General features: G+C 38.6%; 2 protein-coding genes across 2 annotated transcripts in view; both read left to right on the top strand.

The window, feature by feature from the left end:
• The window catches only part of LOC139476116 (glutamate-rich protein 3-like), a 53,043-nt gene that overhangs the window by 1,058 nt on the left and 24,555 nt on the right, over positions 1 to 27,430 (top strand). Inside the window, exons 2-11 of the mRNA XM_071259383.1 lie at positions 1,422 to 1,515; positions 1,916 to 2,113; positions 3,180 to 3,389; positions 7,358 to 7,483; positions 8,404 to 8,595; positions 9,357 to 9,561; positions 10,695 to 10,881; positions 11,720 to 11,877; positions 13,293 to 13,355; positions 17,043 to 17,111. Of these exons, the coding sequence (XP_071115484.1) occupies positions 1,422 to 1,515; positions 1,916 to 2,113; positions 3,180 to 3,389; positions 7,358 to 7,483; positions 8,404 to 8,595; positions 9,357 to 9,561; positions 10,695 to 10,881; positions 11,720 to 11,877; positions 13,293 to 13,355; positions 17,043 to 17,111 (1,502 nt within the window). The remainder of the gene's footprint in view (positions 1 to 1,421; positions 1,516 to 1,915; positions 2,114 to 3,179; positions 3,390 to 7,357; positions 7,484 to 8,403; positions 8,596 to 9,356; positions 9,562 to 10,694; positions 10,882 to 11,719; positions 11,878 to 13,292; positions 13,356 to 17,042; positions 17,112 to 27,430) is intronic.
• Positions 21,028 to 25,451, top strand: LOC139463661 (otolith matrix protein OMM-64-like). Its single transcript, XM_071244922.1, has 2 exons — positions 21,028 to 21,142; positions 23,325 to 25,451. Exons 1-2 carry the CDS (start codon positions 21,028 to 21,030, stop codon positions 25,373 to 25,375), a joined length of 2,166 nt encoding a protein of 721 aa, XP_071101023.1. The 3' UTR covers positions 25,376 to 25,451.

Genomic DNA, 27,430 nt, shown 5'->3' with positions numbered 1-27,430 from the left:
CAATAATTTTACCTTTTTTCAAACAGTATCAGCTATACGTTGACTGCCTAGGTTCCAAATTTTAGCTACATGTAATGCTATGCTTTTATTCAACATTCAATGGTTGTTTATACACCGCTACAATTCACACGTTTTTGGATTTTGCATCAGCCTTCACATGCTGTGTCATAGTGTTCATTACAGAATATTGTGTGGTTATTTTTAACCCTTTTGTTCCCAAACCATACATCTTTAAGTACACCAATTATTATGATTGAAAACCAGAGGCAAGGTTTGGCTATCTAGGTCAAATATAGAGACTCACAAAATTTCAAGCCCATTGACATCCCCAAAACTTGCAATATTTTTTTTCCATTGGTCAATTTCTGTTGTATTTTCTGCCTAAAATGTATTGTCAAAAATTCTTTGAAAATTGCAGCAAGTACAACACTGCATTTTGTCACCTACTATTGTACATTTTATTATTTCAAAATGCCTGTTGACAATTATTGAGAAAGAATTTTTTATAAATATAGCTTCCGCTGTGTATATGGCTGTCAAATCAGCTGTTTTGATCAGAGGTGGTTACTGTTATTTGAAACCTCTCAATGACCAATCAGAATTGAGTATTATCCAAATTCATGGTAGAATTATGTTTGTGATCACTTAAATTTCACAAACTTATTACAACATACAGACTTTATTCATCTACTTGTTTTACACTGATGTACAATTAGTATTAAATTGTGAGAAGTCTTTATGTCTTTCCCACCACAATTAATTTCAGTAACATAAACTTCAAAGGAGGTCAGTTAGGGAGAAAGGTAACCCCTTGACTATTACCATATTCGGCGTAGTAAGCACACCGCTCTAACAAGCGCCCACTGCAATATTTGCTTATATATTGGCTATTGAACAATCCCAATTAGCACCCCTTCCTATTGATCAATGTACACAAGACTTATTGTGTATTATGAACCCTTACACCCTAGGCGCTTATTACGTCAAATACGGTATTAAAAAAACTTTCTTTCTTTTAAATTGTTTCTTTATTTCATCCACTGACAATACTTTACAGGCATTACTAAGATTTGTTTTCAAAGTTTATTTTCTTATTTCAACCACGAACCTTGCTTAGTATTTAAAAAACAAAAGGTTCTGACATTTCAAAAAAAATATTTTGGTGGAAAATGTACAAGAGCCACACACATGCTGTGCAAGTCTTAATCTTTACCTTGATAAAGAGAGTTATTTCATATTTTAATCAGAAAAGTATGTTTTTCTACTTTTTTTCAAATTGAAATTTTAGTGCAACAATATTGTCCTCATCTGTTTATATTAGGAATGTAAAACAATACAAAGACTTATCATTCAACATTTAAATTTAAGTGTGTCCATGTCCTACTTTCATTATTTAAAGTGTGCATGACATTGTGTTTCAGTCAACTCTCGGCTTACAACAGCCTAAGTGACAAGCACCTGGCTGGCTACTTCGCCAACACCAAGATGCGCGGACATCTGCGGAAATCAGGGCTGGTTCGTAGTCCTTTTATTTATTTTGAGACATTAAACATCATTTTCATCGTTAATATCATATTTCTTCCTATAATTAGAATAATTGCTTTGTTGATATAAATGCTGAGGGAATTTTGTAAACATGGTCAAAGAAATAGAAGTTTAAAATATGTATAACATAATATTTTTTTCTGTTCAAGTGACACATTTTGATATGATCTTTCAGAAATGTCCATCTCATTAAAATTTTAAATGCAGTGCAATTCAATTAATATTGATGATATTTTTCCGAGGAAAATATATTTTCGAATAAAAGTAGTTTCCAGATAAAACTGGGTTTGGTTTAAGAAGGTTTCTGGGTGATATACAAATTTTACCAGAGTGACTTTGTCACAATAATTGAATGTATTTATTCCTCCAGATCACCCGACGAGGGCAGATTGTTACGGAGACAAGCTACCGCTTAAACATAGCGCGCAAAGAACACAAGAAGCATGTGAAGGATCTACTGGCTCAGGCCATTGTCCACAAGACCCTGGACCTGGAGCGACATCGCCAAGTGGCCATCCGACAGAAACTGGAGGAGATAGCCAAGATTGAGCTGGTGCAGAGAGTCAGGGTAGGTGTCGCAGGAGAGGTGTTGCAAAATAGGTGTCCTAAAACATGTATCCATAATAATGTCTGATAATATGTATCATGCTAATGTTTGAAATATGTTTCATGAAATGTGTCTTGCAATAGGTGTCACAAGGGACATGTACTAGAAGCGATGCGCTTCCCAAAGGATGCTATGGCAGTGAATATGTATTTATGATTCATAAAATGCCAGGCAAAAGAAAGCATATACTTGAAATTTAGATTTGAACAAAACCATACAAATGTTATTAAAAACGTTGCTAGACTGAAAACAGTTTGCCAAAACACTGGACAAATGGACGAAACACAAAGACACAACGTTGATACCCGTATCAATTATACTCCACTGAATAACCACTTCTTGTAGGGCTGGGACGGGTAACTCGGGTACTCGGGTCGGATGGGTCCTGAGTAGGACCCGCGTACCCACAGTACTACCCAGAACCATGGTTAGTCACGTGATAAATTGTTTAATGACAAAAAATCACAATAGCTCAGTGGTAACACTACAAGTCGCTAATGTTCGCATTTCTTTCTGACGATGCACACATTCCTTTTGACTTGTATATGTTTGAGTAAAGATAAAGCTTCAGTCATCTTTAGTGTACACATGATCTGATTGTTTGATACGAACATGTAAATAGTTATTACCAGGGCTGCAGTAAAACAATTCCCAATCAGACATTTTGTACCAACTCTAGAGACCTACAGTGGGTACCCGGGTAGGGTCAGGTAATAGGGGTCGGGTACCCGGGTAGGGTCAGGTAATAGGGGTCGGGTACCTGGGTATTTAATTTGGACTCATCCCAGCCCTAATTTCTTGTTTGTTTCATTTTTGCTACCATCTAACATGGGTGTTTACTTTCTTTTGCCTGGCAGTTTATGTTTTGGAGGAATACTACTCTCGCTAGTCGAGGATGAAAACCAATGACACGTGATACAAGTTACTTGAAACCAATCCGTATGTTTTTCTAAATGTATGATATATGTTCTAACCTTTTGTTCAATGTACATATTTCACAAAATAACTGAGTATTGTGGGACACCAGGGTGAAAGGAATCGCCATGCAGTAGACGAGGCTCTCCTGCCCCTGATCACAGGGAGTCCGCGGGAGAAGGACGCCCCCTATAAGCGCCGTACCCGATCTCGATCTGAGGGTAAAAGGGACAGGAGTGATTCTCCTTGTTCCCAAGGCCTTCGAACCCCCACCCCCCGTTCTGGGGGGCATGCTGAGAACGAACTGCTTATTGAAGAGCGGGTACACACACATACCTAACTTGTGTAGCATGCAATTAACCTAGCACCTCTTCATAGCAGCTATAGTCTTGCTAGACCAGGCCATCAAATATTTGTTCATGGTTCAGTTATGATAGAAGCCTACTTGAAATTTTTTTTTTAAGTTGATAAAATCTTTAACATTTTGTTTTGAAAATAATGGGAAGTGTTAATAAGGTTGAAAACTAACCTTTTTTTCTTTCAATCACTTGCAAGATTTTTACTTTTGACATGATCATATCAGAACAAAGGCCAAGATGAACAAAAAAGGCAATTTTTCAAATTATTGGAAAATATATTAATAGGAGTAAGTCCGTGGTTAAAGATGAATTTTTCACCATATTATACCGACTTTGCTTTCATCTTTTAGGAAGTCAAAAACTTGCTCATGTCCAAGTATTGGAAAAGCCCTCATAAAAATGCCCACAAAATGTGCCTTTTTGACATATATTTTAGCATTACCTTTCAACTGCTGTTGTTGAAAGTCCAGAACTTGAAACAAAATGTCATTTGAGGTCATATGAACAATTCTGTTTGATATTTATAACTATGTCAAAAGGTTTTCATTATTTCTTGACGTTGGCGTTATTTGTCCCCCAAAACAGGTTCATATCATACCTCATACTTTTTATGTACTAGGGAGTGTGTTTGATCATAGAAGTTCATGATTAATGTTTGACTGTTTTATCATCTCAGTATTGAAAAAAATGTAATTGAAATGACTTTGATGTTTTGATAAATGATTTACCAAAATTGAATGTTATGTGTTTTAATATGTTGTTTATTTACTAATTTTTTGCAAACTTTTACCACATCATTATTTAACATTTAAAAGAAGTTAGCATACCGTAATATGAAATCTTATTTATCTCAAGAGAGTTGATAAGAGATGTTGTAGTTGAGTGATTGCTGTATATTCTGATGGTATGGTATTCAAGAAGGACAATAGCTGCTGTGTTGATGTTGGGAAATTAACATGACAGTTTGCCTTTTTGCAGTGAGCTACTTTTCACATTGTGGAGTTGATAGACAGCTATAGACGCAGCCAGCTGCCATATATTTGCTTTACATGAATGCATTCAATATCATTGATAAGCCATCTCATCACTCGTTAGATTGTTTACTAAAGATCTTTTCCAATCCATTTAGAATAGGTAAATCCATTTCTGTTCACATGCTTGATTAAGGCAAAAATATATTCTTAGTTATCAATAAAATATTGAATCAGGTGTATGTATTCTGATGTATGTATCGCCTCGTTTTAAATGGGCTGATTGTCTAAGAAACAGTTTTTTTATTCTAATCGGATCTGACATAAGGTTATTCAAGAAATAGCAGAATGCTGCTAATGCTGTATTGTCATATAAAAAACTGAAGAAAAAACTGACTGTGAATGGGATGAGGGGTGGGATGGAACTGAATGTTTTAATAAATATATGCTCTTGGGTTTGTAAGAGAGGCTGATCTCCATGTTGACATGTCTATTTGACTAAAGCAATTACCTGGTGGAATTGGTCTATTACAATCGTTCAACATTATATTATTCTGTAGAGTTTAGGGCAGAACAAGTTTTCATCTGCTGCAGATTTTGAGAAATAATATAATAATATTAATACTGTCTACTGTTGGAATTCTGCTTATAAATATCATTCCCTACTTGTTAACAAGTCAAGATTTAAGGAAATAAAACAATAGCCATGTGTTATTAGTTTCACTGAATTGTTATGTTCACCCTACCCCATATCCAACGTGGTAGTTATGTAAATGTTGTTCCTTTAAAAGTATAGATCATTTAGGTAGAGTGTGCTTTACAATCTTGTAGGTTAGACAAGCAATTAGTAGTTTGACCCATGCATCAACCTAACAACATTCCTACAAATGTTAGCATCCTAGTAGACACTGTAGAAGGTAGAGCAGTTGAGATAGTCCATGTCCTTTATCTCTCATGTCATGTCATCATCAGTGATCAACATCATTACAGCTATGTATCAGCAGTCCAGAGAACGTCAACCTTGATACAGTGTGTATCATGATACGTAGATGCCACAGTGTACCAGTTTATATCTTAGGTTGTTAGGCCATACACAATGTACGACAGACAGGCAGGTATCAATGTTTTAGGCCAAGAAAAAATATCCTTTGTTTCTTTTTTTTTTGTACCTTCAAAACAACAATGATAAAGAACACCAGATTTATAACAAGGTCCACTTCTTCTAAAAATACCTATTGTTTGACCTTTCTTCAGGGCATATTGAGTCTATGTACTGTGATACTGTCACCAGGGAACATTAGGGTGCCCAAAGGCTGCAAACCACCATAGCTTTCTATATTATTTCAGTGTAACAAAATTTAAGATCATATTTGCTTTTACGGATGCACTGTCATCATGTTTGAGCAGATGATTGGGTATTAAATCTCCTCTCTCTAACTAGGCATTATTTCAAAGTATTTGATACTGGGAGCAATTTGTGTGAAGCAGGTGCACATCAAGGCAGATCACTCTACAGTGACATGGAAAGAAATAGCACCTTGCCTGTGTAGTAGGCCTTCAATGGATCACACTTCACATCTGTTTTAGTCAGGGAATGTGGAAATTACACACATATTTGACTAGATTGTTTCCAGTGTTAGGTATCTTTAAGGGTGAAACGACACATCGGTTCCCCATTGCATTTTGAGTTTTAATACGACAATGCGATATGTGATACTTTTCTTTGAGTAGGGCTGGAGCTGTATGTAGAAATATACACCTGAAAATAAGTTAAGCACCACCCCTTCCATATTCATCAAGAACTTTGATGCAGAGAAGCAGGGGAAACAGTTGAAAAGCAGTCAAGTAACAATCGCCATGGAAAAGTTAAAAACCTTGCATAATTAATTGCTGTTTTTACAAATGAGTATGTTACTTTATAATCAAAAACAAGTGTGATTTGTCGAGACAATTAATACAGGACATGATTTAAACATTTTGGCTATTTTATATGGAAATATGGAGTGGGTGGTGCTTAAGCTATTTCCAGATGTATAATCCTTGGCTGAACAGTACATTTACCATTCTAATGAAGTTTTTCTGTAGCACTCAAAAAAACACCAACAGCTCTCATCACAGATCGACTGCCATTATGGCCTCACAAGCCATCACCATACGTAGTCATCATCATCATCATCATCACTATCATGCACTATCCATGCTATCCTTGTAGACACAGCGTGTTCGGAGGAGCGATGAGGATATCTTGCCTTTCCTATCCCCTCGCTCTAGTCGGCCCCAGTCAGGGCCCTCGCCACGCCCCCACCGCCACCGCTCGGCGAAGTACCGTCCCATCAGTGCACCCTCTAATATGCCTGATACTAACTCGTCAGTATATGAATCCAATGATGAGGATGCTGATGTAAGTTTTCATAACATCATAACATTTTCACATTTTGCCATGCTGTGTTATTCACTGAGTTAGTTACTGCTAATTTAGCTAGCTAAATGCTTATTGGATCTTATTGATTTATTGTTTGAATTTAGATTAATAGTTTGAAATAGATCAATTGTAATATGTGATGTTAAATATGGATGCTATTACCATGGCAACTGTCATTTTATATGAGACTAGATGTTCAGCATCTCTTTATTATTGTAAGAAAATGTCAACTATTAAAATGTAATCATACAAATAAATCTTATAAATTTTGCAGAATATTGTTATGCAAGTTCTGCAGGAAAAATTCAATTTTTTTAAAGTAAGCAGCTGAAACAGGATCTGTTACATTTATAATAATTCAGATTTGTGATTGTGAAATTTTAATTTATTGACTGAAATAAGGATCCAGTAATTTATTTCTTAGATAACCCTTTACTAGTCACACACAAAATAAATTAATATTATGATCACAGAAGCATTTCATTGATAAATACTTTTGTCAAAGACTTTCTGCAAATTTATGACATCCTCTACGTAGGTCATCTATGTTGATGACGATGGCAACGAGATCGACATGTCGGACTGTGAGCAGCCTCTTGTAAGATCTGGACGTAGCAGGACTCCACGCAGCAGGGAGGAGATTGATGCCAGACACCTCTACTCTGTAAGGAACTTGCTGTGCTGGGTTCATCCAACCTTAGATTAAGTATTATGATAACAGATGACAAAGATTCCTAGATTCAACAATAGATTGCTTGGGAAGGTGTTAGTGATTCAAGGGAAGACCCTTGTTGGATATTAATTTAAAAAATGAAGCCTATATCCATGTGGCTTTTCAAACAAGGTGTAATTTTGGAAAACTAAATGAATTACAATGTTTTTAGTTGGTTAATATTCCTATCAATTGTTATTCCGTTAATTGAGGTGCTGTATTGTATTTTCTGATCCGTTCGGTGATCATGTGACAAAGGACACACTTGAGGATAAAATGCCTACTGTCAAATTCATTGTCGGGTATACCAATGACACATTGGTAAGATGCAAAATTGACATCATCCTGATGATCAGCTGAGTATTGACAGAGTGAGTGAGTGAGTTGGGTTTAACACCGCTTTTAACAGTATTCCAGTTATATCGCGGCGTGTCAGCTTAATGTGGGACTAAAGCCCGAAGTGATGCAGGTCTTAGAGGTTTACCACTTCGGTGAAACCCACGAGCACGGGTATGGTGCTAACAAACCTAGAAACATAATCGGGGCGACCCGGGATTCGAACCCACAATCATAGGTTTCTGGCGTGCCCAAGGGACGCAACTCTGCACTGCGAATCGCGGCGCCTTAGATGACTGGGCCACCCGTGCCCCTGAGTATTGACAGAGTCAAGCGCTATGCAGATAGATTTGATGTTTTCCCACGTCTGCTATAAATGGAGGTCATTTTGTAAGGATGGCGTATCCTGTCCTGTGACTAGCAACAGGAAGAATTGCAGATTTCATGGACCGTGCTATGGACTATTGCTGTGGTGTGATATGACTGCAGATGGCCTGATAGGATGTGCCGTAATCATCATCCACTTCGTGTTTCAGCTGAACCCACTTGCCCTGCGGCGTTATGCGACTGCTCTGGCGAAGATGGAGCAGACAAACACCTTGGCCTCCCCATATCTGATTCCACAGATACCCATCCCCCCCTCCTCCCCCCGCACTGGCCCTGCCCGACATCGCAGCGCTGGAAACAGGGGGCGCTCTACCAGCAGCGACAAGTCACCCAAACGGAGTGTATGTTTTTCATTTAGTTATACTTAATACTTACAATTACGTTAAATGAAAGATAATATTATGTTTAATACTGGGATGAGCTTTGTATTCAAGCAAATTTAATAATTTAAAAAATGTGTATTGTTAGATTGGTTGTGTTGTTTTATCACAATCTCATTAAAATCAGATCTCATTACGGGTCACGTCAGAACGACTTCTCGCGAACTTTGACTGATCAATGAAATGACTGACAAGAAATCGACATTAGCCAATCAGAAGGCAGCTTTCTCGATCTTAACGACACTAGTTTCAAACTGGCGACTATGCTTCAAAACATATTTTGACGTATTCCCGGTTAAAATTTTTAAACCTGATAAAAAGAACATTCTGGAATGGCTTACAGATGGCCTAGATTGTATAGATATAATCATAAAACCTGTAACTGTCGTTCGGAATACCCTCTGTTAAATATTTCAAGGTTGCATGATTAGAAAACACATTCTGTCTGTCACTTTCATGATCTGGTTGGATGAAAGGTGGTTCTGACGTGACCCGTAATGGGATGTCCTCAGATCTTTGTTCAGCGATAGTGAGATCTAACATCTGATTTTAATGAGATTGGTTTTATCAGGATTTTAGATTGGTTCATTTTCTCATTGACTGATTGTCCTGAAAGTTTGTTTTCAGAATTTGTCGATGATGTAGAAGAATGTTTTTGCTGATGTTGGTGATGGTTTTGCTGATGTTGGTGATGGTTTTGCTGATGATTTCACTTCTTGCAGCCTGGGGTTGACCTACACCGGAGAGAGCCGGCAATGAGACACCAGGGGGACATCCACTCCAACTGTGAGGTGACCATGAAGTTCCATGGCTGGGCCCTCAAACTGGCTCGAGAGAGAACCGACAACCGGCACGATGTCAGCGTGGAGCAGCAACATTGTGGGGGCAACACCCTGACTGTGTTCAAGGGCCTCATTGAGCCAGGAAGTGAGTATGAGGGTCTCATTGATCCAGGAAGTGAGTATAAGGGTCTCATTGAACCAGGTAGTGAGTATAAGGGTCTCATTGAGCCAGGAAGTGAGTATATTGGTCTCATTGAGCCAGGTAGTGAGTATGAGGGTCTCATTGAGTCTGGAAGTGAGTATGAGGGTCTCATTGATCCAGGAAGTGAGTATAAGGGTCTCATTGAACCAGGTAGTGAGTATAAGGGTCTCATTGAGCCAGGAAGTGAGTATATTGGTTTCATTGAGCCAGGTAGTGAGTATGAGGGTCTCATTGATCCAGGAAGTGAGTATAAGGGTCTCATTGAACCAGGAAGTGAGTATGGGGGTCTCATTGAGCCAGGTAGTGAGTATAAGGGCCTCATTGAGCCAGGTAGTGAGTTTGAGGGTCTCATTGAGCCAGGTAGTGAGTATAAAGGTCTCATTGAACCAGGAAGTGAGTATGAGGGTCTCATTGAACCAGGAAGTGAGTATGAGGGTCTCATTGAGCCAGGAAGTGAGTATATTGGTCTCATTGAGCCAGGTAGTGAGTATGAGGGTCTCATTGAGTCTGGAAGTGAGTATGAGGGTCTCATTGATCCAGGAAGTGAGTATAAGGGTCTCATTGAACCAGGTAGTGAGTATAAGGGTCTCATTGAGCCAGGAAGTGAGTATATTGGTCTCATTGAGCCAGGTAGTGAGTATGAGGGTCTCATTGATCCAGGAAGTGAGTATAAGGGTCTCATTGAGCCAGGAAGTGAGTATGGGGGTCTCATTGAGCCAGGTAGTGAGTATAAGGGCCTCATTGAGCCAGGTAGTGAGTTTGAGGGTCTCATTGAGCCAGGTAGTGAGTATGAAGGTCTCATTGAACCAGGAAGTGAGTATGAGGGTCTCATTGAGGCAGGAAGTGAGCATAAGGGTTTCATTGAGCCAGGTAGTGAGTATAGGGGTCTTATTGAGTCAGGGAGTGAGTATAAGGGTCTCATTGAGCCAGGAAATGAGTATATGGGTCTTATTGAGTCAGGAAGTAAGTATAAAGGTGTCTCTGACAGTGTTAAGAGGCTTCACTGAGAGCACATGTAGTATAAGGTGACAATAAGTTTATACAAACATGTCCAGCCTTGCATTCATTGTCTCCAGGCAAGTTCAGCTTCATATCAAAGCGTCACCGGGGCTACCCATTCAGTCTGACGTTGTATGTAGATGGCCGGCAAGATGCAAGGGTCAGCACGTGTTGTGAGTTCGGCCACTCCAAGAAAGTCCGACTCGGGGCCAAGCAAGGTCACTTCAGCTTTGTTGGCATCAAGGGCATGAATCCCTGCTACAAGTGAGTGTTGCTTGCCAGTTTTTTTAAAATGCAGGTGACAGTTCCTCAAAGAAGGATTCTTTAGTGAGAGCATTTCTTGACTATAAATCTACCTATTTCAAAAAGACAGTAATAAGTATTTTGAAGGCCGAGGTCACCCTGTAAAAGCTGACACATTAAATGGAGATCTATCCTGTTAGTCCTCCATGGAGTATTGCGACAGCGCATATCTCTACAAACCCCGAACATGTAGTGAGACCTGACAGGGCTTTTGATGGACACAAAATGTTGCTTCCTATATGCATGACCCGTGAAGATCCGGGATAGAATAGGTACCCATGCTTCTTGTAAAAGGCGATCAGGTGGTCAGGCTCGCTGATGCTCAGGATGTCAATCACTGGATAGTCTTGTCCAGACTTGACTATTTGCAGACTGCCACCATATAGCTACAGCGTTAAACAACAAATATACAAACAAACAAATCCTATAGACATACAGATTAAAAATAGAGGCAAATATTGTCAACAATGTTTAGTTCCACATGAAATTAGCTCCATCCGGAACAAATATTTTCAGTGTAAATGTATGACAGAAAAAAGTTCAATAGGAATAATTTCCTAGAACAAGAACTCTTTGACAATATTTTATATTTTTTTTAGTCCCTTGGATGCGAAAGAGTGTGGCTGTTTGAATCATTAAGCTGATCAACATCGTAGATTGCATTTACATATAACCAACATATCTGCTCTGGGACGAAATACAGTCTAGTTCAGGGTGTCCATGTTTGAAGGCTGTTGTGATCTCTCCTACACCCTTGTGCTGACTGCGACATTCTCTCACTAAGACTTCTTTCTCTCAGGTGCCAGGTTCAGAAGGGGATGGTTGGCGGCAAGCCCCCTCCCAAGAAGATGGAGCAGCCCTCCAGCAACCCAGGGGAGGAGGTGATTGTTGTGCAAGTCTCTGAACCACCCCCCAAGGAGACGGAGAAAGCTAAACAATCAGATGAGGAAGAGTCTGGTAGGTTATTGGTTGGCTGGATCTGGTTCTTGATGTTTCATGTGAGGGTGTGGGGTCATGACATTTCATGGGTGAGGTGTGGGGTCATGACTGGTCATGTGTGAGGTGTGGGGTCTAGGCATGTGATGTGTGAGGTGTTGGGTCTAGGCATGTGATGTGTGGGGTGTGGGGTCTAGGCATGTGATGTGTGGGGTGTGGGGTCTAGGCATGTGATGTGTGAGGGTGTGGGGTCTAGGCATGTGATGTGTGATGTGTGGGGTGTGGGGTCTAGGCATGTCGTGTGAGGTGTGGGGTCTGGGCATGTCATGTGTGAGGTGTGTGGTCTGGGCATGTGATGTGTGAGGTGTGGGGTCTAGGCATGTGATGTGTGGGGTGTGGGGTCTGGGCATGTCATGTGTGAGGTGTGGGGTCTAGGCATGTGATGTGTGAGGTGTGGGGTCTAGGCATGTGATGTGTGAGGTGTGGGGTCTAGGCATGTGATGTGTGAGGTGTGGGGTCTAGGCATGTGATGTGTGAGGTGTGGGGTCATGACATGTCATGTGTGAGGTGTGGGGTCTTGGCATGTGGTGAGTGAGGTGTGGGGTCCGGGTATGTCATGTGTGAGGTGTGGGGTCTGGGCATGTGATGTGTGAGGTGTGGGGTCATGACATGTGATGTGTGAGGTGTGGGGTCAGGGCATGTGATGTGTGAGGTGTAGGGTCTAGGCATGTGATGTGTGAGGTGTAGGGTCTGGGCATGTCATGTGTGAGGTGTAGGGTCTAGGCATGTGATGTGTGAGGTGTAGGGTCTGGGCATGTCATATGTGAGGTGTGGGGTCTGGGCATGTGATGTGTGAGGTGTGGGGTCATGACATGTGATGTGTGAGGTGTGGGGTCTAGGCATGTCATGTGTGAGGTGTAGGGTCTAGGCATGTGATGTGTGAGGTGTGGGATCTAGGCATGTGATGTGTGAGGTGTGGGGTCTGGGCATGTCATGTGTGAGGTGTGGGGTCTGGGCATGTCATGTGTGGGGTGTAGGGTCTAGGCATGTGATGTGTGAGGTGTGGGGTCTGGGCATGTCATGTGTGAGGTGTAGGGTCTAGGCATGTGATGTGTGAGGTGTAGGGTCTGGGCCTGTGATGTGTGAGGTGTGGGGTCTAGGCATGTCATGTGTGGGGTGTAGGGTCTAGGCATGTCATATGTGTGGTCTTTTCATATCGTGTGAGGATCTGGGATCAAGAATGTGGGGGTCGTGACTTGTGATGTGTCAGAGTATGGGGTGTTTATACATTTCACATTTTCGTCACTTGGAAACAGCTTCTTTCAGTACAATAAGTGAGAGAGTAGACCATGCTTGTAAGAGTGTCTGTATTTCAGTGTGACAAGAGTTGGAACAGCTTTATATATTGTGCAATGTTGATGTTGTGGCCGTTTCAGCCCATGACCAAATCTTGGTTCCCGTGGAGGTAGATGGCGCTGACGCACGGGACAATAACGCGGGTATAACTCAGCTTGCTGTGTGTTGGTGTGCTGTTTTCTCACATTGTGTTCCTGGGTTATGTTCTCAGTGTTCCTGTAACTCCAGCATGCTGTGACTGTTTGTGTCTGGTTACATATCCCCATCCTTGGGGGCCACTCAGTCTCACTCGTACACCTGCTCAATATATACATTAATATACATATCAACAGCAGTAATGCTTAGTATTCTTGGTAGAAATTACATTATTTTTATGATTAAAATGATTTTTAATGAAGTAAAAGACTTTAAAAAAAACCTTCACAAAATTACAAGATTCTTGAATAGCATGAAAGTTTATCTCATCATTGTCATCATCATATATAAACATGTATAGGATAGAAAGAGTCCCAGGTTATTTCTGTGTTTCCACAGTCACACTATTTATCGAACAATAGACAGTGCGAGATGTACAGCACAAAGACCAACACATGTTTTCAACTCAGGCTTCTTTGAGCTTGTTCCTTAATTCTTTTGTAACAAGTGCATTTATTAAATTGTCATATGGTTCCAGCATTATTGTTAACATGCATTTTTTATTTTGCTTATAAAGTTTTAGGCAAGCCTTTTATGAACTTAATAAGAGGGTTTTACAACTAAGGTTTAAAAGTAATAAGGCTTGGGTATTTAGACTCTCTTACATCCACAAAGACACAAACTTCATGCATTTACACAAGCTGTGATGATTTTACATTAATCAGTAATGGTTTTAATCACTGTATCAGTCATGCAGCTTATATGTAATATGAGATGTTTTTTTAATGGAGAATCAGTGATTTTATTGAACCATATGTCCCAGTTCTTTCTTTATGATGATATAAATATTAATAGGTACAGTTTTCCAGGCTCAGGCATTTCCAGCTTTGAAAGCATTACCGGTATTTAATACTACTGAAGGCATTCCTTCCATAGTTGCATTGTGAAACTTACAAATAGACTGTTCCTTCAGTTTTAATATAGTTTTATTATTTTTGTTTCGAGTTTAATTGACAAGTATCAACAGCCCCAAGTCACTTTATAACTACATCATTATATTCAATCTCATCAAAATCAGAACTTAGTGCTTGCTGCTGCTACATGAAGATCTTAACAAATCCCAGTTCACATCAGAACTACGTTCACAAACCTTGACCAATGAAATGAAGAACAGGAAGTCAACATTAGTCAATCAGAAGCAGCCTTCTTGAGCTTTACAGCAAACACTGAACAAACAAAAATGTCCAATAGATGGCTGAGATTGTATGGTAGTACTTCCCATGGGGATTGGAAAGTCTCTTTCATTTCAAATGTGTATCCATTTGACGTGAGAGATAGACAATGCCTTTGATGGAATCAGTCATACAGGACGGAACTGTTGTTTGTAATGCTTTGAATTCATCTTTTCAAGTTTGTGTGATTAAGGCATTCAGACTTCACTTTTACTATCCCTTAAGCGACGCTCTGATTGGTCGGATGAAAGGTCGTTCTGGACGTGATCTGTAATGGGATGTCCTCAGATCTATGTGTAGTGGTCATGAGCATTAGGATCTGAATTTAATGTGATTGTTATTATGTTGGGCAGGGTATTTCTGAAATACAAAGAGACATTGACCCCAACTCACTTACTCTAGTCAGGATACATTTAACAGTTGAGAGCAGTCGGGTAGCCAAGTGGTTAAAGTGTTCACTTGTCAGGTTCCATTCCTCACATGGTTTATACAAAATAGAAAACCCATTTCTGGTGTCCCCCACTGTGATATTGCTGGAATATTGCTATTAGTGGCAGAAAACCCAACTCACTCACTCACAGTTTACTCTTGATGTGTTGGTGGGTAAACACGAGTGACATGTGACTCCGCAACTAATACATTCACTGGCATGCACTTCCAGTGCACACAAATATGCACCCCAAAAAGTTAAAAACTGCACACTCATGCACACAAATAAAGGCACATCACTCTAGGTAGCACAGGAATGCATGAATAATTAGATAAACATTTAACAATCCGCATGAAGAAATTATGAGTTTGTGTTAACAATATATGATTTGAAGTTCTGCTTGTTAACATGGGTATAGTCAAATGTGTGAAATGCAAAACCATTATAATCCCTTAAAGGGCAAGTTCACACGGAAATGAACCTTTTCTTCTTGTACTTTTTCCACATTAAAAGTGTTAACATAGAAGTGTCATAGACAAAAATATAAAAACATCATATTTAATTAACATATTTTTTGCACTAAAACGATTTATATTTTTCACATTACCAAGTGTTCTATTTCCATAACAAAAACACCATGGCTTATGTCCCTTGCAATATGACGTCATTGGTGCCAATTGATAAACATTATGACGTCATCATGCTTTGTTAGAGCCGCTTCACGTGGTGTAGGTATAGTTTTGTGATTCTAGCATCTCAGATGCCAGCCAGAATTGTGTTATGCTGAGTCACCACTGCGCCGGAGTGTGTCGTAGACCATGTTGTTTTACCGCAAACTGGTCCTTGATATCTTTTGCGTTGAGAATAGACAGGGACCCAGTTGAATTGGCACCAATTACGTCATAATCTAAGGGGGATAACTCAGGCCTATTTCGCTCGTAAAACGAAGGCCTCATAACGGCATATCACTTTCACACTATTGTGAGCTTCCTACTTTCACTGTGAAAAAAAATGAGTGTATATTTTCAAACACAGATACTAACTAATTCTAAAATTGCGTTTTGTTTAGAAAAAGAAAGAAAGTGATTTTTGCGTGTACACTTCCCCTTTAATACTGTCATGACAAGATATGATGTATTGGAACTTGTTTATAATGGACTAAACATACAGAAGGTGGGAAAGTACAGCTGTTTCATTCTCCATCTGGGTCCTAACAGCCTTTTGAGTGACAAGTTGTGTCTGAAAATGACAGTGGTAAATTTGTTAGCTTGTTATTACAAGGAAATATGTTGGTGAACGTTTTATACACCCTTTTTGTGAAAGAAATAATAAGTAGCAATGATGTGCAAACTTGATACCTGATTATTTTCCTTATAATACCTGTCATATGTGTTAATTTATTTATGTCATATTCATATATGATGTCATTACTTTCGAATTCTTCATCTTATTCAGCATCCATTTGTTGCAATGCTATTCTAGACTGTGAGCACTGATCAGCTTCTTGGAAAAACAAATGATATTTTATTCCTTTGACAACAATGTTGTTTATATTAACAATTATATTACCCACAAACAAACCATGAACAGAGAAACCCAGTTTCAAATGATTTTGTATTTCCGGATATGTGAATAGTGGGCATTTTGTAATTATATTATATGCTACTCAAAAGAAGTTAAAGAACATCCGATTCTTTCATATTATTATAGTTAATATGTCATGACATGACAATTAATGAACACCCAATTTTTTTGTTTGACTATAGTTAATCTGTCATGACATTCAGATTAATTAAAGTAATATGAAAAAATTGGGTATTCTTTACTTCTTTTCAGTAGTATGTCTGTTACCATGTAGATGTCTCCTAGAGTAATTGTCTAGAAGACAGGTTTCTAAACTCCCAGGGTCTGAACTAAGGGGCTTTCACTGTACATGTGGAGAATGTTGTTTGACACTAGGACTCTGGACATCGATAGTTGTTCATGTGGCCTTGTTGTAAGGTGATTGATTGACCTGTTGCCCTTAATTCCAGATGCTTACGAGTCTGACTTTGAGGATGAAGATGACAGCCCCTCCGGGAGGAGCCAGCAGCCCGATGAAGGTAGGGACATCTAGTGTGGCAGTACATTTGCTAGGGGCTGTATACTGTGTGCTGGGGTGCTGTGTATATATATCGGAAAATAGGAAGAATATGAGAGGGGAAAAGTGGTATTAGGGAAAAATGGGTAACAAAGCGGGAAACATGCAGATAGTATAGAGGGAAAACAAGTAAAAAGTGGGAAAGGGGCAGATAGTAGGGAGAAAATGGGGGAAAAAATGGGAAAAGTAGTAGTGGGGAAAATGGAAGAAAAGGGCAGATAGTAGCCGGGAAAATGGGAAAAAAATTGGAAAAGAGCATATGGTACTGAAGAAAACAGGCAAGAAGTGGGAAAATTTCAAATACTATAGAGGGAAATCAGGTAATAAATGCGAAAAATGGAGATAGTGTTGGGGAAGGAGGTTCAAAGAGGGAAAAAAACAAATGCTGTTGGGCAAAAACAGTACAAGATGGACCAGAGTGCAGACAGTGGTCGGGAAAACAGGTACAACGTGGGGAAAAAACCTGATTTTTTGGAAAACAGGTACAAAAGGTGATGAAAGCTTATTGTATGGGGGGAGAAAGATACAAGGAGAGTAGAGAGTAGATTGTATGGCGAGGGGGACATACAAAATGGGACAAGAGCAGATAGTGTAGAGGGAAAACAGGTAGATGATGAGGCCATATATCATATAAAAGTATCTTTCCCTGGAAATTATCAATATTTGGAGGAAAGAGCCTATTGCCATGATTAGTTTAATGAACTGAATGAATATTTGCTTGTCTCAATGTCTTCTTCTGACGTCTCACTGACGACACAGAATGATCAAGGAACGCAGCATGCTACTCACTTTAGTCCTTGCACAATCAAGAATGTCTGCATCAGTATCACACCCCAGGACACACTGGGAACAATCACAGTCAGGACAGTTAAAGATAGTCATCAAGTCATTCAAAATGGCTGGAAGACCTAAAGTAACATGTGACCTTAGCACATCACAGTTTTTCTGCACACATCAGCAGAACATCAATTTATTTTGCAAATGTCAAATAAATTGAGTTAACTTTGTATAGTGCCCTGTTGTTTTGTTACAAAAGCTGCCACTTGATGGCTGTCTTGATATAGCTGGTATTTCACAACTCGTGCAGTATTTATACTGACAGACCTGTCACATATGAAAAAACACATCCAAGGGTTTTCAATCTCATAACATCCTAAGAAGGAGGAGTGTTTTATCTGTCTTATAAACCAAATGAAAAATCTGAAGCAATATTTATTAACAATTTTATGTTTCAAACACACTTTCCATGAACCAGTACTACTTAAAAGCATTGTGGATTATCAGCGCCTCTGTCGCCTAGTGGGACACTCACAGGCTACAGATACAAAGGTTGCAAGTTTGATCCACTGAAATATAAAATCAATTGTATCTGTGTGTAAAATCAATTGTATTTGTGTGGATTTTATATATTAAACACCCAGGATTTTATAATTAAAATTTCTGGGTACTGCGCAAGTTGAAGATTTTATGATGTATAGAGACAATGACAGGACAATGGGATGACATCACTTAGGTTTATAAGTCCACACATCATCTGGTTAAAGCAGGTGTTAACATGAATTAATTTATGTCACAGTTTAACTATAGAAGAGCAATATTTGCTATGAATTTAATCAGCTTTGGGAGAGGTTGTGACCCGTCTCTAGATAGCTGATTAAAGCCATCATGCTTTTCTGAATTAGAAATTGCAGTTTGGAAGACATTACCAAATAATGTCAATTGTATGGTCAGCATAATGGTGATGAAAATTCCTGAAAATAGAGGATGTGTTAATGCTGGCTCCCTGGTCCCATTCTCAAAGCAACTCATGTGTCTATTCCAGAGGGCTAGAAGATCCATACACCAGGGATGAAATTTGTAGTTCTTGCAATATAGACTAGATTTATCTATAGCTTTTCTAGCACAATGCTTAACAGCCTATTCTGCTACATGTGATAAAGATAGTTTCTTCTGAGAGAAACAAGATTTCTATAAAAATAAGTCATTTACTATATATTTTCCGTAGATGGATTTTATTAATTATAATATTCTTATTCTCATTGATATTGCATAGAAATGTAGTGCTTATTGATTATGATATGATAGGGTGTGCTAATTTAATTTGTGATTAATTACTGTAATATTGTTGCTTGCACCCTGTTTTTAATTGGGGGTCAAAGGAGGCACCTATTGGTATTGCTAGGACTCAGTATGATACCAGCTAGGACGTGTGCTAGGACTCTTGGTATTACTTTAATCTCAAGTTTAGTTTTTACTTGTGTTAACACATTGTTCACTTTTGAGAGTCAAGTTGTCAATCCAAAATTATAAGTTAAACAAAATCAAGGGATGTTTTATTATAACAACATTTTGAATAATAACACTAATTCTTTAGATTCCAATTTATAATTCAGTAGTAATAGTTTCTGACAAATATTTATGTAAAGGTAGGTTAGGGAAGGGTTCATCATTAAACAATGGGTGCTAATTTCATCAATTACAGACCACATGATGGAAGCTTACATTTGGTGGTTTCACAGTTATTGTTATTAATTATGTATACTTATATTATTAGTGAAGGTAATTGTTTTCTTTTGCTAGTTAAAAAAGCAGCATATTACAGATTACATTTGACAGAATAAATTATCATATATTTGACAGAATTGATTATCATATGTTTATGTATTAAGATGAAGATGCTTCACTAGTGAGAATCTTGTTGTTATATATCATACTGTGAAGTTTGATATGCTGTTTTAGTACCTACATTTCTATGTACACAAAATGGTGCCTGAAAACTGTTATGTATCGAGGTACGGAGGCTGCTTTAGGATGATGTGGGGCTTTGGCTACTTTGCACTTTTTCTTGCTTTCTTGATATAAGTACCTGTAATCATAGATCTTACAATGTGAATTCTTTTTTATTGTATTGTATGCAGGTATTAAAGCTTTCCAAGGAAATGGTGTTTTGTGAACTTTTGATTCAAAGTTAAGATTTTGAAACTGGATTTATTTACATTTTGGGGAGTTTTCATTATTTTCTCGAGAGACCCCCCATAGTCACTATTAAAAAAGGCCTGGAATTGTTTTAAGACAAATAATTTTTTAGAAAATGTAGGCGTGAAGCTGTCTTACGTTAACTTTAATATTTCTAGTTACATGGATGCGCTCTTACAAAAATGGACTTGGGAAAGATGTAGAATGTGTTTTTTTAAATGTTTATTTTCCAATTACCATAGCTATATATACTCCTATAGTTGGTGATGGTATTGTTTGAATTTGAGCTTTGTATTGTGTAGGTCAACAACAACATCAATAATAATAATATTAATAAATGATGTCTAGCACTAGCAAAATCCATTGCTAACAATTGATTTTGATCTCTGCTTTTGAAATGACTCTACAAATTTCATTATGTATATACACAGACAGGTAATTTCATGATTCACACATGTTAAAGGCACACTGAAATATCTTATGACAATAGGTTAATACTTTTTGATATTTCAATGACTAGTCCATAAGAAGCACCTGTCTTGCCTTGTTTTATTAAAATTCTCTTCAATAATGAAGGTTAACTACAACAAATAGTCTTGTTAATCAGTTGAGAGAAAAAGCATAACTACCGTAGTTAAAAAGGAAACAAATGTTAACTGACCTAACAAATGTTAACTGACCTAACAAATGTTAACTGACCTAACAAATATGACTGACAAGAAACAAAGGAAAGTACATTGGCAAAGGGTAATTGTTTTTGCTTTGACAAGAAATTAAAATAACACCATTTGTAAAAGACAGATAACAGAAAATGTTATTCTCAAAACCAATATGCAGTGTCCAAAGACATTTGATCCACCATCCGATAAAGTAAATGTGTGACATGATATGACTGATACGGTATGATGGCTCAGTGTTGGTATGATGGTACGTTGATGTTAACCACAGATGGAGTCAGTAAGGTACAGCCTGGCATCCCTGTTGCTGATGAAACAGATGCCCCCAAACCCCTCACTGGTGATTACCATACATCACGTTTGTGTGTGACCGTTACTTCTCACAAGTGGCACGTTGACTTGGAACACTGACTAACAAATAACACGTGTTACAAAGTATCATCTTGGATTTCTGAACGTTTTATTTATTTATTAGTCAGATCTTTTATTCCAATAGATTACTCTCTTTGTGAAGATCTGAGGTGACTTCTATAGGAGGTCGCGTCAGGTGAACTTTCTCATCAGCCAATCAGTGTCAAGGCTTCTAGATTCTAGCGTCAGCGTTGCATTGAAATGTTTGATTTCTGTGTCCTGAAAATGAACTACAACAACTAGTTCTGGAAGTAGAATGTATAGCAGCTACATTATATTGTTGTGTTCCATGTGAGTTTTCAGTTCGAAATGAAGCCAAATCATTTTATAAACTTGACAGCTCATTGGCTCCACAGCATTTAGATTGGGCGGTCAAAGTTCGCTCAGGGCTCACTTGATGTGATCCATGGAGGTGTTTTAGAGCTTAGCACTGAGAGGTACATCAGAGTAAAAGATCTGATTTTGATGAGATAACCGTATTCGACATAATAAGCGCCACGCTCTAATAAGCGCCCACGGCGATATTTGCTAATATATTGGCAAGTGAACAATCCCAATTAGCACCCCTTCCAAATGATCAATGTACACAAGACTTGAATTTATTCGTGTGTAATACGCACTCGATCATGTGTTATATGCACCCTTAATTATCGGCAATTAAATTCTGGAAAAATATATCTGTCGTATATAAACAGTTCAGGCTGTCAGCATAAACCATGAAATTAATGATCTTTCAACTGATCTTTTTTTCACCAAAATAATATTCTAATAAGTGCCTCTTATTTTTAATTTTGAGAGCGCCCTGGGCACTTATTACGTAGAATACAGTTAATTAATTGTAGGGAATATTTGTCAAATATGGATCAATTCCATGAAGCCAGCTGTTAGTTTGTGAATGTGTTAATGATCGTATATTGTCATAACCATAAGTACTGTTACTGTTTATGATTAATTATCAAATTCTTGAATCTCTCCTGAATATATTGGGTAAGGTAACATCAGTGGATGAAGATTCTTCATTTTCAGATGTGTTTAAGTGTACCACTGGTGCTAACTGTTCTGTTGACATAATGAGCATTTTCTCATCTGAAGTCCAGCAATGCCTCAATAGGACCTGCAGCTTACTTTCCACTCCTTCAGTTAGACTAACATTAGTCTGATAAAAGCATTTATCAGTTCCACCAAGCATGATGTTTATAAATCACTCACAACCACCGCCATGTTTGTCCGTTTCCGTCCATGATGCCAGACTCGTGCACAAAACACTAACAGGTTTGTTCAACAGAAATATCCTATGGTGCTTTCTGTATCCATCTTATCCTAGAAGATTTCATGTCTCAAGGTCAACACCTTTTGGTTCCATTACTTCTCCACAAGGAGTCTTCAATCAAATCCTTTCTCTCTTTGAAAATACAACAGACTATAAAGAATTGACATTTGTAATTGCTTTGAACAACAAAATCTGCATGAATCTTGTTAGGTGATGATATACAGAATGCACTGTATTTTGAGAACATTGTCTGACTGATGTAAAATAAAATCACATGCCGTTTTATCTAGGAATGAAGAAAGTGAGTTTCAAATTACACTTTGCTGTGAATTGCCTGCAGTGTTTGCATTAAAAAAATTGATACCTGTGTTTCTGAAAGCCATTGAGCTACATTGCTTATGTGTGTTATTAATGATCTTTTTGAATATAAATTTAAATGAAAGATTATTTCTAATTTTCTAGTTTAGTCAAAATTTGTGAGTGATAAATTGCTTTAAAGTATTAATGCATGCAATCTGTTGCTGTGTGGCATATAAATCTTATATAAGTTTGATCAGTATCGTCAGAAAATGTTCTCATTGGGTAATTTTATGAATTTGAAGTTTTAAGATGCTTATAAATGGATTTAAATGCATGGTAATTTTTATTTATTACATTCACAATTATTCACTAAGCATGTACACAATTAATGCTTGACATTTTCTTGATGTAAATATTTAAATCCAATGGTTAAAGTTTTTATAAACAATTTGTAATTCGACAATTATAGAGTTGTTTCTATGTACAGAAATGTGTGTGTATGTTTATTAGAGCCAACACGTTGATGTTTGCTGTGTTGTAGGGGGAGGTGCTGTTACAGCTCGCACTGATGTAGAGATCGAAGGTCAAGAAGCAGATCAGTCTGACCATTCCAGCAAAGACAATCACCAAGGAGAATCTCAACAACCTGCAACTAATTTCAGTTTTCAAAATGCAGAAAAAATGGAGATAACTGCTGTTGAGGATAATGTTCAGGACGAAACAGATGACAGTGAAGCTGATAGCTCAGGTTCAGAAGATTTAGTTAAAAGAATGAGAGATAAGTACAAGGAGAGCTCTGGGAGGGACAGCTCGAGTAGCTCCAGCTCTTCCAGTGAAGAAGAATATGAGGCAAAGTCTAGCTCCTCCAGCAAATCCACCCACACCTCAAACAAAGTGGTTTCATCCCAGAAGGAAGTTGATGATGCTGATGCTGACACTGCAGATGATGTGTCAGACATTGAGACAGATGTTGAGTGGCCTCGGAAGTCAGAGGAAGAGATCAATGCCGGTCTTAAACAGAGAGTTAATGATGCCTTACCCCCAAAACCACAGAAACCTTCGAAAAAGATTCAAGGGATTTTATCGCCCAAAAAGCAGAAAAATAATGGCCAAAAGAAAAGGACATCTTTTAAAATGGATGATGAAGAGGATGAGAAATCGGATGTTAATGTTGTTGTTAATAGAGATAAGGAAGATGATGGTTCAGGGAAGGAGAAGATAAAGAAGAAGAGGCGTAGCAACATCAGCAAGGAGAAGAATTATGAGATTGGAATTGTAGCCTATGAAGAAGGAGTGGAACAAGAAAAGGAAGAACCCTTGGGTCTTCGAGCATCTGATGCAGCGGACAGAAAGAAAGATGATGATCAGACATCGGACATTCCGGAAATTTCGGTGAACAAATCAGGAGTGACATTGTTTTCCGATCGGGTGGATGATGTGGAGCCTTGCCAGGAACATGTCACTGTTGGTTATGAGGAGGAGATGGATGAAAGAGGCACAGAGTCAGATGTTGAAGGAGAGGGGAAATCAGTAGAAGTTGGTGGTGGGGACCGGGGAACCTCAGGGAGTGAAACATCGGAAGACATGGTGGCTCAATATGCTGCTCGGCTTACAGAACTGGATGAACGAGCTGGGACTGAAGATAGTCAGGGACTGTCCCACAAGGTTTTGAACCATGCAGAAACATCTCATCATGATGGTTCCAGAGAGAATATGACTACAGAATTGCATGATGTGAAAGGAAGTCATCCTGCAGCAGGAAACGGACAAGAAGTTGGTTCTTCAGCTGACTTGCCTAAAATTCTGATTGACAGCTCAGAAGCATCAGGACAGATTAGTCAGGAGAGAAGGTTATCCGAAGCTAAAGATGACCCAAGAAACATGCTGACATCAGAAGAAGAGCAGTACAACAATGTGGAGGTGACACTGGCTGATATCAATGCAAAGAACCCTGGTGGTGTTCCAAGACGAGTCAGTGTTGGTGGGGAAAGTCTCCTATCAGTACCTTGTAGTGGCGTTGTTGAGAAGGATTGTGTTGTGTGGACAGGAGGTTCCAATGCTAACCAGGAGCAGCCTGAGGATGAGGTCATCAGTCCAAGACAGTGTGATACCAAGAGGAGGCCAAGTTTAGACTCAACAAGAGATGATGATATGCAGCAGCAGATTCCGATCATACTGGTGGAGGGAGGGAGTCACCCGTCACAGGACAAGGTCCTGTCTCAGGATGAAATGAAGACAAGACTCGCTAGGACCCAGTCTCCAGATAGCAATGATGGTAGTCCAGGAAGGACTTTGTCTCCTGAAAGAATTCCTGACACAAGACAGTATAAGCTTCCTTCTTCCCAAGACAAACAATACAGGACTCCTCCTGTTCTTACCAGACATGACAGGATTATGTCTTCTGACACTGAATCAGAAAGGAATTCTTCTGCAGAGGCTGCTGCTGGGTCTGTTCCCGATAGGACCTTGACCTCAGAGGACACAGGGCTGTACACGGAGTGCAACCACCACACAGAGAACAAGCCTAGTGTAGGGCTGATGAGGGAAGAGAGCCAGAGTCTGCCCACTATCATCACTGAACATGTGGACTGAACATTGGAATGTATATATAAATGTTGCACTGCTGGAAAAGTCTGTCTCCAACTCTATGTCCTGACACGGATTATGCTTCAGGGATGTTTCAGTGTCAACTTTCTGATCTCATCTTTACTTTGCCTATTTGACCTTCTTAATGATATAACCTTCATAATAAAACTTTCATATGATATCTTCATGAAGTTATCATATGCCCTTTATGATATCATATGATCTTCATGATATGATCATATGGCCTTTGTGATATCATATGATCTTCATATGATCATATGACCTTCATGATTCATCGTGTTATCTTCATATGATCTTCATATGACCATGATTTGATCTTCATGACATGATCTCCATAAGACAGTTCAAGCAATAAAGGAACAGGTTTTACTACAACTGCAGCAGGGTGACTTGAGAGAGATGGTCTTTACTAGCTATTCACTTGTTGTTTACTTGTTGTTTATGAAATATCGCTGAAAGAAGTTACTGCTCATACTTAATATTGACTGCTACAAGTTGTTTGTAGATGGATTCTGATGAATTATTTTTGTCTCAGTGTGTATCCTGCTGTGATTTAATTGATAGTCGGATTTCGACTTGTAAAAGTAAAAAGATATATTTCATTTGGTATTATTGTTAGGATGTAATCCTTAACACAGTTTTGTTTCTCTCTATAGACTTTGTGAGGATATGGTACAAATGTACTTTAATATCTGTTGGGTTGTTTCTGAGCTGGAGGACATCATAGTGTGGTAATACTAGTCATTGTACAATGTTCGTCCAGAACTATTATCAGATCTGCTAAGTCACTGTTAAATCACTTGTGCCTTGATGTTATATCAGTCTAAAGTTCAGATGTAGAATACAATATAATTTACTAACCATTGTCGTCCTGGATCCTAGAACATGACCATGGATAGTCAAGTAACATTACCATAGATAGTCAGGAAACATGACTGTAGCTTGGAAGGAAAGATAGCCACAGGTAGGCAGGAAACATGACCACAGATAGGCAGGAAACATGACCACAGATAGGCAGGAAACATGACCACAGATCATCATCATGTCCAGTAAAGGATTTATCTTGGGTTTGAACTACATGCCTGTGGCAACCAAATTGTGATAAAAGCATTACTTAGTGGTATTATAACATTGCTTCAAATTCATCTTCCCAAGGCAAGGGAGTTACCTGACTGTAAAAGTCCAGTTTCCGCCCTTTCCGAACTACGCTGTAATTTTGTGGCTCGATTGTAGCCCCACCAGCGATTACAAGTTATTTCCCTTCTATGTCCCTCCTATTGACCAATCACATTCTACCTCTCATAGCACTTGAATTTGCTTCAAGCAAAATGGTGGCACCATGTGAAGACAATATTCAAAATCTTTATTGTAACAAAATGGGTCTTAACTCATGAAGTACTTGAAATCATTTAGCACCTGGATTAATACCAGTAACATGAAGAGCTTTTTGCTCAGGTCAGGGTACACAAGCTCTGCAAATCCTGCAATTGACCAAAATCATCATGTTGTTTACGAACCATGTGTCGATTTCGTTACACCATTTTGATTGGACTATACATAGACTCATTAGTCCAGCCAAAATATAACTCCATAATTCCAGAGTAGTTTGACTTTTATAGTCAGGTAACTCCCTTTCCTTGGGAAGATGCTTCCAATTCATTCGTCACCACTCGCCCCTTTCTGTAACTTGCAAGAAGACTCGTCCCCCTATCGATAAATGTTATGTGTGAAAATACAAACCAATCAGAATGCGTGTAGGAAAGGTCAAATAATCCGTCAGGAATAATTTTTGCATTTAAAAATATACCACAGATACAGTTTAATTTGTTCAATCATACACTATAGTACTGTAAGTCCTGATGTGTCACCAATACCATTTGGAACGTAAATGATATATGGGGCAAATATACATTTATCATGACACAACGAGTTGACATTTCTTTTAGCTAGTCACAAGAATGGCCATGAGAGGGGCATGAGTCGCTATTTGGCTTGTCCCAGAATAACAAGTTGGTCACGAATGTCTTCAAACTTAACCTT

Source organism: Haliotis cracherodii, unplaced genomic scaffold (assembly GCF_022045235.1).
Source record: "Haliotis cracherodii isolate W230 unplaced genomic scaffold, xgHalCrac1.p SCAF_1, whole genome shotgun sequence".
NCBI classification, from domain to species: domain Eukaryota; kingdom Metazoa; phylum Mollusca; class Gastropoda; order Lepetellida; family Haliotidae; genus Haliotis; species Haliotis cracherodii.
Note: the sequence above shows the minus strand (reverse complement) of the source record. Positions and strands in the feature narration are given on the sequence as shown.